The sequence below is a fragment of the Rhinoderma darwinii genome, chromosome 3, assembly GCF_050947455.1.
Source record: "Rhinoderma darwinii isolate aRhiDar2 chromosome 3, aRhiDar2.hap1, whole genome shotgun sequence".
NCBI classification, from domain to species: domain Eukaryota; kingdom Metazoa; phylum Chordata; class Amphibia; order Anura; family Rhinodermatidae; genus Rhinoderma; species Rhinoderma darwinii.
Window position 1 is genome coordinate 254,963,867 of NC_134689.1, and position 15,213 is coordinate 254,979,079.

The following is a 15,213-nucleotide window of genomic DNA, read 5'->3' on the forward strand; positions in this document are numbered from 1 at the left end:
ACAGGTTTCCATACTTCTAATCTACTTCATTGGTCTATTATATTAGTTTAATAAACCTAACATTTATTTAGTCGTCTTTGGGTTTTTGTGCCATTCAATCACATTTTCCCTCTATATTGTTATTGATGTGCTTATACAATAACTGAAAATTTGGTCGATTTCTTCCAGCTTTAAAAAATAACTTCCTCTTACGGCAGCTGAGAACCTGATCTTGTCCCTTTTGTTCGTAGTTTCCTACGCATGCCATTTACACACTTGACACGTACTGGTTTTATAATTGAATACGCTTGATACATTTTAAACTACTAGTGCAGTGACCAACCATCATAAAATACACCGAGCAGAGAAGCCTTGTGTGCTAGGGACCATGTCTACATGGAGTGTAGCAGAGACCTCTGGATAGCTGGTTGCCATGAGGCATCGGCATCACAAATGGCTCATTACTTGTAGTAACAGAAGTGCATCTTCTCCTTGAAATGGGAGCCAAAAGAGAAAATTTATTTAAGGGTTGTTGCATGGTCCCTGATGTCTTTCAAGCTGCAAGGTGTTGTAAACGTAATGATCCTTACCGTGCAGTGTTTATAGGGACGAGGTTAAACTTTGTGTCTTTTGTTGATGGCTGCACCAAAACCACGGTGTAAACCCATTTTACTACTTATAATGTTTAAGGAAACCGTTCTAGAACTAGTTACATGGATAAATGTGATTTTACCCCATTGGGAAGAAAGCCCCCAAAAAAACCCCCGCAAACAGGGTCTGTTTCGTTTTTTGCTAAATACATTAGGACGCTGCCGTTTTCAAGCTACACAAAAACCGCTTGAAAACCACAACAAGACACGAAGTTTGATATTGGTGGCTCCCTCTGGCTGCTCTGCTGTGCAGTTCTACTCTTATTGTCTGCTTGCCTGTTATGGGTCTTGGCATTCTGGGCTCTGGGACTAATTCTGCACAAATTGTCTTCTTTCTTTAAGCGCTGGTCGGACTATGTGGAAAGATACATGAACTGTGACTCTACTTCCCCAGAGCTGAGAGAGCATCTCGCACAGAAACCTGTTTTCTTACCCAGGTGAGCTCATCATCTGATACCTGTGCCAACGACACTATACCTGGCTTTAGTCGATAAACACATTTGCTTTTTTTCCCTGTAGGGTTTTTTCCTTGTTTTAGTCTCTACCACCTCTGTTGGGAAGCTATTCCAGTTATTCTTATCTTCACATTTAGTCTGACCACTCCACTCTTAAGCTTCATCTTGTATGAAATATTTTCTTCTAACTTTTTTTCAGTGTTTTGTTTTTCCCCACAGGTCAAAAGGGGATTTAAAAGTTCCAAACACATAGACATGTGTAATGTCAACGTTACTACTGCTTTATTGTTCTACAGGAATTTGCGCAGAATCCGGAAGTGCCAGCGTGGCCGCGAACAACAGGAGAAGGAAGGGAATGGAAAGCGGACCTTGGAGAATCTAGAGTCTCTGGACAAGCTGCAGTGCAAATTCAAGCTGAACTCTTACAAGATGGTATATGTCATCAAATCTGAGGACTACATGTACCGTCGCACTGCCTTATTGAGGGCACAGCAGGTGTGTATGTATGTTAAAAGCAACATTCATTAGTAGGTGTGAGGACTATACCCTCTCTATAGAACATAACACTGAAAATGTGCGCTTACATACCTGATAGATGTGGGTTGGACTGCTGGGACCATAACTGACCGCTAAAATGAAGGGGGTGTTGAGATTTCCGAGCACCACACCCCTTCGTCTCAGAGCACCACACCCCTTCGTCTCAGAGCACCACACCCCTTCGTCTCAGAGCACCACACCCCTTCGGCTCAGAGCACCACACCCCTTCGGCTCAGAGCACCACACCCCATTCGACTCCTGTTCGCTGAAGAGATGTTGTCTGCCTGCAAAATGTATCTGCCTGCAGTCTCCTGAGTGAAGAAAGCCACTCAGAAGTGTCCCATTTATAGCATGTCCTATCTGCCAAGAAGCATCCATTAGAGATCATGACTCCAATGCTCATATGGAAAGATAAAAAGATTATTTTGTCACTCCGTCCATAGCCTTAATGGATTAAAAATAATTTTGTTTGTACTTGCACAAGCCGTTAGTCGTAGCATCTGTGCAAGGTATTGCACCGCTGTCCCGTTCACTTGAATGGCAGAGTTCTGCAATGCCTTGCACAGATCCTGCGACTAACGGCTTGTGCAAGTGCGAACAAAATTTCAATCCATGCAAACCACGAAGAGGCTGCGTCGTTCATATGAGTGCCTTCAGACAGCTGATTGGCGGGGGTGTTGAGTCTGATCTTCACCAATCTAATATTGATGGCCCCTCTGTCACCGATGGGGTGACAGGGGCCCCCACGTCTTAACGGCTGAGCGGTTAAACAGCCAGGATTGAAGTTATCTCCATTACCGGCTGTTAGAGCGAGGCGTCAGCTGTAATATACATCTGACACTCGCAGTGTGAGCCCTTGAGCCTACTCCAAACTTCTGCCCCCCCCATCATGATGTACATTTACATCATGATTGTTTAAGGGGTTAAATATTCCTGGCGTTTGTTACTTTTTTTTCTGTTGCAGATCTTGGTGCGGATTTTACCCCATGCATTCATAAGGGTTAAAATTTGTGGTTCAAATCTGCAACAGAATTGACATTCAGCGTATCTGCAGCAGTATCTTCAATAACGCTCAGATTTTTTCTGCTACGTGTGGATGAGGTTTATAAACCCTGCGTCTACTTTCATTGTACTGTAAATTGCTGCATATTTTTAGTGTGGAAGACCCGCTGAATATCCGCAGCAATTGAGTAGCGTGCGATTTCACGCTTGCATTCATGAAACGATATGGGGGACCATGTAATGATTTTGGGTGCAATTGACAAGTAAGAATCCAGATTTAAAGGCTATGGAAACATTTGTAGACTTCTGAACTTAGATGTAATATATAACCGGTGGATCCTGCATGTCAGAGACCAGCAGGACTCATTGTCACCGAAGCCATCTGTCCCGCTGACCTGACTGATTCGGGTTTCAGCACAAATGGCAACGTCTATGTATCCAGGATACATAGAAGCTGTATCTCAAAAAGTACATTTTAATAAAAACCAATTACAAAGGTGCACTAAGCGCTATATATAATACATTGTTTTAGTGAAAAAAAAATCTTCAAAGCTTTCCATAGCCTTTACATTAATACTAAACCTAGACCTGAATGATAAAAGTAAGCAGTAGATAAACTTGCCCCCAGTGTTTCTCATTCTACAGGATTTTCTGCATGTAAGGCTTTGTTCACATCTACGTCAGAGCTCCGTTCCGTCTGAGCTTTTCATCAGAACGGAGCCCTGACTGACACAAATGGAAACATAGGTTTCTGTTTCCATCACCATTGATTTCAATGGTGACGGATCCGGTCCCAATGGTTTCCGCTTGTCCCCGTTGTGCATGGGTTCCATCGTTTTTGACTGAATCAATATCGACTACGGTATTGATTCTGTCAAAACGATGGAACCCTTGCACAACTGAGACAAACGAAAACCATTTGCACCGGATCAGTCACTAGTGAAATCAATGGTGATTGACACAAACGGAAACCATTGGCACAGGATCAGTCACTATTGAAATCAATGGCGATGGAAACGGAAACCTATGGTTTCAGTTTGTGTCAGTCGGTCCCGTTCTGATGGGAAGCTCCGACGGAACGTCAGAACGGCATCCTGACGCAGATGTGAACGAAGCCTTACTGAAGCAAACAGTCTTATAGATATCTTGCAGATAACCATCAAAAGTAAAGGATTATACTAAAGGAAGAATAGCCGGGATGTTTCTTTTTTTGTATTTTCTATATTTGTGTTCCTTTTTAAAAGTCTGAAGTATTAATATCTGTTGCATTATGTCTCCTTTAGTCCCACGAGCGAGTCAGCAAACGACTGCACCAGCGCTTCCAATCATGGCTGAGCAAGTGGAATCTGGAGCATGTGAGCCGAGATATGGCATCTGATACCAGAAAGTGGCTGATGGGAGAGGGGGTGGAGGGGATGGTTCCCTGTGCCACTACCCGGGACTTGGAGATCCTACATTTTGTGGATATAAACAAGTACAGAGTCGAATATGGACCAGCCTTTAAAACCCCTTAAAAAGATGAGTCTATTCAGCCATTCCTTTCTGGAGTGACTTGTTTTGAAACTTAAGATCTTTTGTCTAAACCAGCAGGATCATTTATAGAAGAATGGGTGGACCCGTTACCCCGATGTCAAGGGTTAATTAAGCTCTCCTGTTGCCAGAAGAGTTGCCGTAAGCCCCTCTGGGGTTTAGTGTTCCCGAGAATCTCCTGCCAATCTCCCCACCAGTAAGTCTTAGCAGACCTACTCTCTCACCCATGGTATGTAAATACAAGTGTGTAAATAACGTTAAAGGTTCTCCCATTCATCTTCTGTCCCGTTCATTATTTTATAGCGAGCGCCGTCTTAGTTTAACTTTCTGTTATGTATCTTTGTAACATAGTGGTTGGGGGGAACATCTGGAAACCACAGCCTCCTTTATTACTGTTTCTACCAAAAGGAGTCTGAGCGTGTGGTTTATATATAGAACTACGGTATACCTGTCCGAAAACTGCCCCGAGCCCCTCTCTGCTGTATCTGTCAGTGTGAGTGTTATATTTTATCTTCTACTCTTCTGTCGTTTTTTCTTCTGCCCCCTTTTTTTTTTCTTTTTTTTTTTAAACACTGTAAATAAAGAAAAGGTTTGGTATGACTATGTTTTTGATGAAAGAAGACGCAATAATAATTCAACTGTTTTTCGATTCCTACTGGTTTGTATTTCCAAATCGCCTGAAGAACATATACTCATCTGCTGTTTCATTAGGAACACTAAAAAATCTAAAAATTGCATATTTTTAAGGTTTTTTTTTTGTGGAAATATTTTTATTTTTGTCTTGACTATCTATATATAAAAAGGATTATGAAATATTGCAGTTTTTATATTGGCCGTCAGATGTCAGACTATGAAGCTATACACAAGAGTGGTAATGAAAGCTATTTAATTTTATAGCCTACAGCGAAACGCAATGTTATATCGTTACCACTATACGCGGAATGTATAGATAGGTCTAGAATGTTTAGATTGAGTCAACAGTGTTTTGAGAAGGGACGTTTTTACACGGGCCAATGATCAATTGAATGAGCGTTCATATAGGGCTTGTTCTGGATCATTGCCCTGTGTAAGCTGCGCAAAGATCAGCCGATTAATGAACAAATGATTGTCGTAATAATCGCTCGTCCCTATACGAACGATCAGTGCTCCTTTTTGAAGGGAGCGAACTACCACTGATTGACAGGCTGTAATGTGGATTGGCGCTAGTTTTAAAGGCACCACCACCGCAGAATTAATTTGAGTATATTGTGATGTTATGCAATTTAGGGGTGGAGACCTCCTTTTGAGAAGGTAAAAAACAAAAACAAATCACATTATAATAATGTATGACAACGAAATCACATAATATGCATGCAACTTTAATATAACACTATGTCGAATACATTACATGTGATTTTTGGTTATATTTGCATTGTATAGGAAGGAGTACATTAGATATTACATATTTGTATTGTATAGGACTACATTAGAGATAATACACTGATCTAACTTTATTGCAGTAGTGCAATATATGCGCACAATTTGTCACTGGAGCTACAATATAGCAGGTGAACTGTTAGTGGCTTTCGTGTATTTTTTAGCTCCTAAATCAAAGGCTCATTTTAAACTGGTTTGTTTAACCCTATATTGTAAAATGCCAGAGTGCTATTTCTATGCCACAGAACTCAAATTCCCCTTTATGCTGTGCCATGATAACTACATACAGTACTGTTCAAAAGTCTTAGGCAGTTGTGGAAAAATGCTGCAAAGAATTCTTAATTGATTAAAAAAAAATAAAAATAAATTAACAAAATACAAAGTGAATGAACATAAGAGAGATCTAAATCAAATCAATATTTGGTGTGGCCACTCTTAGAATAATTGACACGGTTTTGAAATTAAAGTACACTTGCACAAAGTCATGGGTTTTGTAGGATTCTAGTCTGGTGTATGATTAACCAATTATATACCAAACAGGTGATAATGATCATCATTTTTTTAATGTAGGTTGAAATAGTCATTAACTGTAACAAACAGCTGTGTAGGAGGCTTATAACTGGGTGAGGAACAGCCAAACTCTGCTACAAAGGTGAGGTTGTGGGAGACTGTTTCATGTCACAGGTAAGACATGGTAAGACTGAGCAGAGCAACAAAATGCAAGGTAGTTATACTGCATCAGCAAGGTCTCCCCCAGGCAAAGATTTCAAAGCAGATTGGAGTTTCAAGATGTGCTGTTAAAGCTTTTTTTTTTTTTAAGAAGCGCAAAGAAAAGGTCAACGTTGAGGACCGTAGACACAGTGGTCGGCTAAAGAGACTTAGTGCAGCAGATCAAAAATACATGCTTACTTCCCTTCGAAAGTGGAAGGTGTCCAGCAGTGCCATCAGCTCATAACTGGCAGTGGGACCCAGGTACCCCATCTTCTGTTTGGAAAAGTCTGGCCAAAAGTGGTCTTAATGGAACAATTGTGGCAAAAAAAAAGAAAATCATACCTTTGACATGGAAATAAGGCCAAGCGACTCAATTATGCACAAAAACATAGGAACTGTGGTGCAGAAAAATGCAGCAGGTGCTCTGGACTGAAGAGTAAAAATTTGAAATTTTTGGTTGTAACAGAAGGCAGCTTGTTGGCTGAAGGGCTGGAGAGCGGTACAATAATGAGTGTCTGCATGCAACAGTGGAGCATGGTGGAGGTTACTTGCAAGTTTTAGTTTGCATTTCATTCAAATGGAGATGAGGATTTGGTCAGGATTAATGGTGTCCTCAATGCTGAGAAATACAGGCAGATACTTATCCAGCATGTAATACCATCAGGAAGGTGTCTGATGGGGTCCAAATTTATTCTGCAGCAGGACAACAACCCCAAACATACAGCCAATTTCATTAAGAATTATCTTCAGCGTAAAGAACAAGGAGCCCTGGAAGTGATGATATGGCCCCCACAAAGACCTGATCTCAACATCATCGATTCTGTCTGGAATTACATGAAGAGACAGAAGGATTCGAGGAAGCCTACATCCACAGAAGATCTGTGGTTAGTTCTGCAAGATGTTTGGAACAACGTCCCTGCTGAGCTCCTTCAAAAAGTTTTGAATGCGAAGGGTGCTCACACCAAATACTGATTTTGATTTAGGCTTCTCTTCTGTTCGTTCACTTTGTATTTTATTAATTGATAAAAAAAAAAAAAAACACTTAAGGCTATGTTCACACGGAGTATTTTGGGGGAGGAATATCTGCCTCAAAATTCCGTTTGGAAGTTTGAGCCAGATTTTCCTCTCCCTGCACGGCGATTTTCGCGCCGTTTTTCGCCCGCGGCCATTGAGCGCCGCGGGCATAAAACACCGCGAAATACGCTTTCTCTGCCTCCCATTGAAGTCAATGGAAGGTCAGAGGCATAAACGCCCGAAGATCGGGCATGTCGCTTCTTTTTCCCGCGAGGCGGTTTTACGGCTCGCCGGAAAAAGACGCCGACGCCTCCCATTGAAATCAATGGGAGGCATTTTAGGGCCGTTTTTGCCGAGTTTTGCGACGCGGTTTCCGCGTCAAAAAACTCGGCAAAATACTCCGTGTGAACATAACCTAACACTTCTATTTTTGAAAGCATTCTTACTTTGCAGCATTTTTCCACAACTGCCTAAAACTTTTGAGGGATTTATCTGTTTATGGACCTGTCTGCCACAAGTAAAAATCGATCGGTACCCAATTTTTATTCCCTGGCCGAAGGGACTACTGTATAGGTTTCTCTCCTTCTCTTCCCTGCCCCTTCTCTTTTCCCTCATTTCAGGTACCCTGAAAAACATTTGGGAGGAAGTGGTTTGAATAATTGTCACAGCTCATTATTGGTGCAAGAGAGCCTGGTTTCCTCTGCTCCTCCAGATGTTAGCGGGGAGATTCTGGAAGTTACTTTTAATTATTGACCTTATCCGTGGACCAGCTTTTTATCCAAAAATTCAGCAGCTTCACGTGACAGCTTGTACAGCTTCCATCCTGGAACCGCGGACTATCAAATGCAGTTACCTCCACCCTTCACAGCTGTTAGTCTGTCACATCTAAAATCTCTCTTGGTGTGTGGAATACCTTCTAATATTTCACATGTAAGATTACTCACATTAGCTCTAATCTTGAATTTCCTGTAGTCAAGCCTGAATAGGAGCCTCAAGAAAAGAATCGCGAAGGTACAGGTGGATGAAGCGGTTTATTATGGGCTCCAGAAGAGTACACCCCTAATTTTACTCTTCAGTTCCTCCTTGGGAACTTAACCTGGTGCTTCCGGTTCTAATGGATTCCCCATTTGAGTCTACCTCCGAAATCTCCATTAAGTTCTTGTTCTATGAAATGAGTCCGAGTAGTATCCACCATAGTTTGGGGTGAGTTTTTATTTTTTTCCAAAGCTCCTTACCATAGGGTCATACTTGAACACCATTTATTTATTTATTCCTTCCTAAAGTGGTTTCATTGTCAACAGGGAATATTCCAGCCTTTTGTCCTAATTCATCTTTTGATAAGGAATATAAGTTCTATTTTCTGGATGTGTACAATACACAGATGTACTCTTACCTCAAGAGAACCGATTCAACCAGGAAGTCTAACCATCTCCTTCAGTACCAGGGCGCGAATAATCGCTGCAGAGCTAGCAAAACCACCATTGCTCTTTTTGACAAAAAGAATATCAGGTCTGGGGCAAGATTACTCCATCGGGCAGAGGATACCTCCAGGGCAGATGGTTCATCTGCTTCCGCTGAGCAGATTTGTTGTACAGTCCTTCATGTTATCCAAGCAGGACTTCTTTTTTGGCTGAAGGTCTTGTCATTGTAAGTTCCACCCTTATTATTTTCTCTGTCATTCTTCCGGTCAGTGCCATTATGAAGGTGTTCAGGAAAAGAAAGAGAAAATTACACTCACTGGTAATATGATTTTCTGTTAACCTCCACAACACCACAGGAGTTTTCCCTTTTTTTTTTTTTTTTTTTTTTTTTAAATCAAGTAACTTTTTATTAGAACACACAAGTTTTCACATGGTTTTTTTTCTGTCACAATACATGCACAAGCAGTACAAAAGAAATACACAATAACAAATAACACCTACCCTCCAACCTAGTACACCTGGAAAATAATCCACCCCAATCCACCAGAATAACATGTCATGTCATCAAGCAATGTACCCCAACCAGCAGTCATAAGCATAGTGATATCCATCAGCAGTATGTTGAACCGTAACATATTCATACTGCCTCATTATATCCCTATATTTCTCCAACAATGTTCCTAAATATCCCCCTATCTCTTACTAGCTCCACAGACGCTAGACCCGAGCCATCCAGCCATAATGCCCACATCTCCTAACATTTTTTTAAGGTACCCCGTTTCGAATATATATGTTTTTCCATGGATGCAAACCAATTCACTTTGGCAACATATTCTACCCTTGTAGGAGGAAGCTCCTGCAACCATTTCTGAGCAATTAATTTCCTTGCCATATATAGCAAATGAGCTACAGCAGTTTTAAATACCTCAGAACCCATGAGATCACACGCACGCGCGCGCCCCCCCCCCCTTTCATTGTAAGATTAGCAGAATATAACCCATTAACTAGCTCTACCAGCTCCCTCCAGATGTGGGCATGACCACATCATATGTAAGAGGTCCGCATTATGAACCTTGCACCGATTACATAAAGAATTATGCCTCAGTCCAATGTCGAATAAGAACTGAGGCGTTTTATATACCCGGTGTAGAAGATACAAATGTGACAACCTATGTGCCTCACTCATAGACAATCTAGGGATATATTCCACCATCTCTTTCTTTAACCCCAAGAGGTATTTTAGAGTACTCTCTATCCATGAGATATTTATACACCAATGAGAGAAGTCCCTTAGATTTTGCCGTATCACCAAGAGTAACAATGGGATTCGTAGTGAACGTGATTGTATCTCCTATATTGCCTTCTGTGCCCAATGGATGTCTCAGTTGTAAGTATTCAAAAAAGGAATCATTAGACAAAGCAAATTCAGATCTCAAACCAGAGAACAGTTTCAAAGCTCCCTCCTTATAAACCTGCTCCAAACATAAAATTGCCTTATATTTCCATCTCCCAAATCCTTCCAGGCTCGCAACCTCAGGTAAACCAGGGTTATTCCATAGAGGAGTGATCTGTGTATGTCCTTGAATTCCCAAAAGATCTTTTACCTTCCCCCATACTCTATGTATTTGATATAACGTGGGCAACCTCTTAGTATGTGTCTTAAATTTACCAACCTCTAAAGCTTCAAACAACCTCTCACACTGAAATGTCTTAGTATACCCTGCACAGAGTCTGACTCTTCCAACCCCCACCCCCTAAGGTGTTGTACCTATGCCGCCACATAATATATCACGGGATTAGGGGCCGCCAAACCACCATCCAACTTTCCTCTCTGCCATATGTCTAATTTTATACGTACATGCCCTTTCTTCCATATACGATTCCTAAACAGCCGATTAACCATCAAAAAGAATCGTTGGGGTATCCATACAGGTGAATTATGCAAAAAGTATAACAGCTGAGGCATCCACACCATCTTGATGGGATTGGTACGCCCTTTTAATGAGATGGGTAACCCACACCAGGCCACCAGTTTATGTCTAAATTTATCAATCGGGGTCCAAATTTAGGCGTTCAAAATTAGTCAGCACTGTTGATATCTTTATTCCCAAATATTTGATAACAGTAGCACATTGCTGCGGGATATGTTCCCTATCCAACTACACTAGAGGTTCATCTATCGGGAGCAAATGCGACTTAGTCCAATTGATGGTTAACCCAGAATATGAGCCATATCGTCTGATGACACCAATTGCATTATCCAAAGTATGCCCAGTGTCTCCTAAGAGAAGCATGTCGTCAGCGTACAGGGCTATCCTTTCCTCTATCCTACCCCGACGAAAACACACAATCCCCAGATGTTGTCGGATACTGGCCGCCAGGGGCTCTATGGCAATCGCAAGTGACGGTGATAAAGGACATCCCTGTCGAGTACCCCTTCCCAGCCCAAACGGTTTTGTTAAAGCACCATTCACCCGTACCTGAGCCACAGGAGTCCTATATAAGAGATGAACAGAAGCAATAAACTTCTCCCCAAACCCCATCTTCTCCAGAACTCTGCAAAGAAACTCTGACCCTATACTGTCAAAGGCCTTGCTGCATCCAAAAAGCAGACAGCTCGTTTCCCTGGATTATCCACTGGAATTTGCATGTTTAAATACAAGCGTCTAAGGTTAATGGCCGTAGACTTTGGAGGCATAAAGCCAGTCTGGTCTGGATGTGTCAGACTAGTGATAATCCTAGAAAGACGCACAGCCAAGGCCTTTGCAATAATTTTAACATCAACCGGTAGTAGGGAGATTGGCCTATACGAATCCGGCATCAGCGGATCTTTTCCAGGTTTCAGCAGTACGACTATTATAGCTTCTTGCATAGTGCTCAGTAGGGATCCTGATGTCAAGGCCTCTCCAAACACCGTCAATAGTTCCGGAAGCAATACATCCCCAAATTGTTTATACAATTCCACTGGCAATCCATCTAGTCCTGGCGCCTTGTTATTGGCCAAAGATGCAGCAGCATTTTGTAACCCTTCCAGAGTCAACGGGGTCTCTAAGAAATCCCTATCCACATCTGACAGTACACTGAGACACGTGCCAGAAAGAAAGTGCTGAATCTCTTCATTTGTGACAGTAATTCTAGATTTATACAAATTCTGATAAAACAGGTGAAATACATCAAGAATCTGTGACGTTTCAGACACCAAGGCCCCTTGAGAGGTAGAAATAGATGCCACATATGAAGACGCTTCCTGTGGTTTGATAATAGTAGCCAGCATATGGCCAGCCCTATCTCCTTCTTCAAAATGAAACTGTCTAGAAAAGTATCTTTTATTTTCTGCCTCTGTCAAAAGATGCGACGGCAGAGCCTCCCTCCACGGTGTTTCTGTCCCTAAGTTCGGGCATTGAATAAATGCTGTTTCAGTTTCATCCACCCTACGTCTCAGAACTACCCCCATCTTTGTAGTTGTGAGTTTCCTTAGACTAATAAGTTTAATAAGGATCCCCATAACTGAAGCCTTCATGGCATCCCATACCACATTGCAAGATGTCGTACCACTATTAAATTGAAAATACTCCGTAATATGCTTATTGATATAATCTTTATTCAACAACGGGAGCCAAAATGCATTTACTTTCCACATCTGGATACCCTGTCTAGCTGAACGCGAGAAATCCGCTCTCATAAGGATAGGAGAGTGATCCGACAACGTTCTAGTTATGTTTTCTACAGACCGGATCCTAGACAAAAATATGTCATTAATGAACATAATCAATCCTAGACATGGAATTAAATGCAGCAGAATGACAGGAAAACGCCCTAATCTGGGGATGTTTATTATGCCAAATATCTATTAACGAGGATTCCATTATCAGATGTCCGAACCGCGTTAGGTCATCCCTCCGCAATCGTACATCTGTATGCAATTTGTCCCAACATTCATTCATCAAGTTGTTAAAATCTCCCATCACAATTAGCGGGAGTCCTGTAAACCTACTAGTAAAGGCCCGAACTTTACTGAGAACCACTCTGGAATATGGAGGTGGCACATACACCGTATAATACACTCAACACCGTAAATACTACAATGTATACAAATGTATCTACCTTCAGTATCTATGTCATCTTCCATACAGCTAAAAGGAATCAGTTTATGAATAAGAATACAAACCTCTCGGGAAGACCCAGTGTGAGTATTATGAGCGGCATGCCCAATCCACGCTCTTTTTACCACTTGTATCGTATCGTTGGTTAAATGCGTTTCCTGAAGGGTGACAATAGATGGTTTATGATTCTTAACATAGTCAAAAATGGCCCTTCTCTTAACCGGATCACCCATACCCCTTATATTACAAGAGATAATCGTTATTTGATCAGCAATACAGATTGAAAAATAATGCACATATCTATACATCCTACCTTTCCTTCCGCGTCTCAATAGGAGAAATATACGACCTAGATATGCAAACATAAGAAAACAATAAAGCGGTAATCCATCCCAGGTGTACCCATCCCTCGCTTCCCCAACAAATAGTATCATCAATACCATCAAGAAAAACATACAATAATATGAAACCACCCGAGATAAAATCCCAGGCTAGAGCACGAGTCTACCTTACACCCTTCAAAAGAGAAGCGTTGGGAAGGTGTCCACATAATAGAAGATGGAGATCCATCCCCACTCGGCGAAACATAGCAACTAGTCGTGAACTTTCAGCACATCCGTCCCAATGCACATAAACAATCTGCAAAAGCCAGCGACGAGTGTTCAGCTTCGTCCATCATTCCCGTTGACTCCACGGCCTTCTCGCCTTAATCTTTGCTCCCATCTATCCATCCATTCCAAGGCCACCTTAGGAGTTTCAAAGAAGTGGGTAGAACCCACAGCCACCACACGCAGACGCGCAGGATACAGCATGGCGTAAGGCATTTGAAGAACACGAAGACGACGCTTGGCATCTGTAAATTTGGCTCTCCTTTTTTGAATGTCCGTAGAATAATCAGGATAGAATGCAATCTTGCAGCCATTAACAGATATATTAGGTGTTTCTCTTGCCTTCCTCAGAATAACATCACGATCCCTGTAATGCAGCAGCTTGGCTAGTACTGTCCTGGGCAGAGCTTCTTCAGGCAGCGGCCTTGTTGGCACCCTGTGTGCACGTTCCACTGCATATAATGGTGACAAAGTTTCTTTGCCAAAGGTAGTCAAAAGCCAGGCTTCAAAATAAGTAGTGGGATCCGGTACCCCCACCTTCTCCGGCATTCCCACTATGCGCACATTCCTACGGAGCCTATTTTCAAGGTCATTGGCCTTAGCTACCAATCCTGGAATAGTGTGGTCATGGCGGCGTAATTCCTGTAATGCAGGCGAGAGGGCATCCTCCATATCACTCACTCTGCCTTCCACCTCTACCGTCCGGTCAGAGATTTTTTTAACATCGTGTCTCAGAAATATGATATCAGCGGTCACTTTCCCCATCTGGGAGACCAGCATAGAAACATTAGTGTTGCAGGTACTAACCGCCAGCATAACATCCCTTAGAGTCGGTTCTGGGGCAGAAGTAAATAGAGTCTGTGCTGAAGGCCTAATGAGTCACCCCAGCAGTCACTATACCTTGCTGGCTGTGTGGGTGAAGTCTGTGTGCATCAACCGGCTGTTATGTAAAGGATAAATGTGTCCAAACGTATCGCCGAGCGGGAGCTCCTACTGCGTGCGACTGCTCACATCAAGGTCCAGGCCACGCCTCTTAGGAGTTTTCCCGTTTAACTGGTTATTTAATTTTTTTTTTTTTTTTTTTTTTTTTTTAAATCCACCTTTACATCCTAAACAATGTTCTATGTCACTAACTAGGAGCAGGCAAACGGATGCAGGGCTTTTATTTGCCGTTTCCTGTCCCTGAAAAGTCGGTGGAAATCCTCCTGTCAGTGCCATTGTGGAGTAAGTGCAAAAAAACAAAAAAAAACTGGCAAATTGGTACCAGAGGCATGTAAATACGCCCTAAGGTCTTGTTCGCACACTACAGATTTGCTGCCGATTTTGCATGCATTTTTAGGCTATAAGGCCATTATTTACCTATTTATTTTGTTTAGGTTCCCTTCCTTATTTTGGCTTTAAAAGTACTTACAAAATCTGCAACAAATCTGCACTGGGTGAACAAGGCCTAAAGCTGCAAAGATCAGATCAGATTAGCTGCAATAAATGCAACCAATTTTAACCCACTCAGTCCCAGTCACCTATTATTCAGGTCTGGGTCACGAATATCAGCCATGCTGGAATTCAGCATTTCTTTTTAGTCTTTTCCGGGAACATGTGTAGAGAGAATAGAGTAGCCTGTAGTCGTATAGGTGACCTGTTTTACTATGCGCTCTACTTGTATGACCTGATGATAGGAAGGATGCCATTAAACCTGCAGACAAGGTGCATTTTCTCGTGCACTTATACTGGAGTATGAGGGCAATGGTCAGAAAGAACTAGCGTCTTGGAGAAAATTATATAGCCAT

At 42.0% G+C, this 15,213-nt stretch overlaps 1 protein-coding gene across 8 annotated transcripts in view; it reads left to right on the forward strand.

Moving 5' to 3' along the window:
- Positions 1 to 4,753, forward strand: part of SIN3A (SIN3 transcription regulator family member A) — a 63,994-nt gene extending 59,241 nt beyond the window's left edge. For 7 of the 8 annotated variants that reach the window (XM_075857785.1, XM_075857780.1, XM_075857782.1 and 4 more), the window contains exons 19-21: positions 972 to 1,066; positions 1,381 to 1,579; positions 3,907 to 4,753. In XM_075857785.1, the coding sequence (XP_075713900.1) occupies positions 972 to 1,066; positions 1,381 to 1,579; positions 3,907 to 4,137 (525 nt within the window). In that variant the 3' untranslated portion in view covers positions 4,138 to 4,753. The remainder of the gene's footprint in view (positions 1 to 971; positions 1,067 to 1,380; positions 1,580 to 3,906) is intronic. The other variant, XM_075857787.1, reaches the window with a different exon arrangement.
- Positions 4,754 to 15,213: the final 10,460 nt, after the last annotated feature.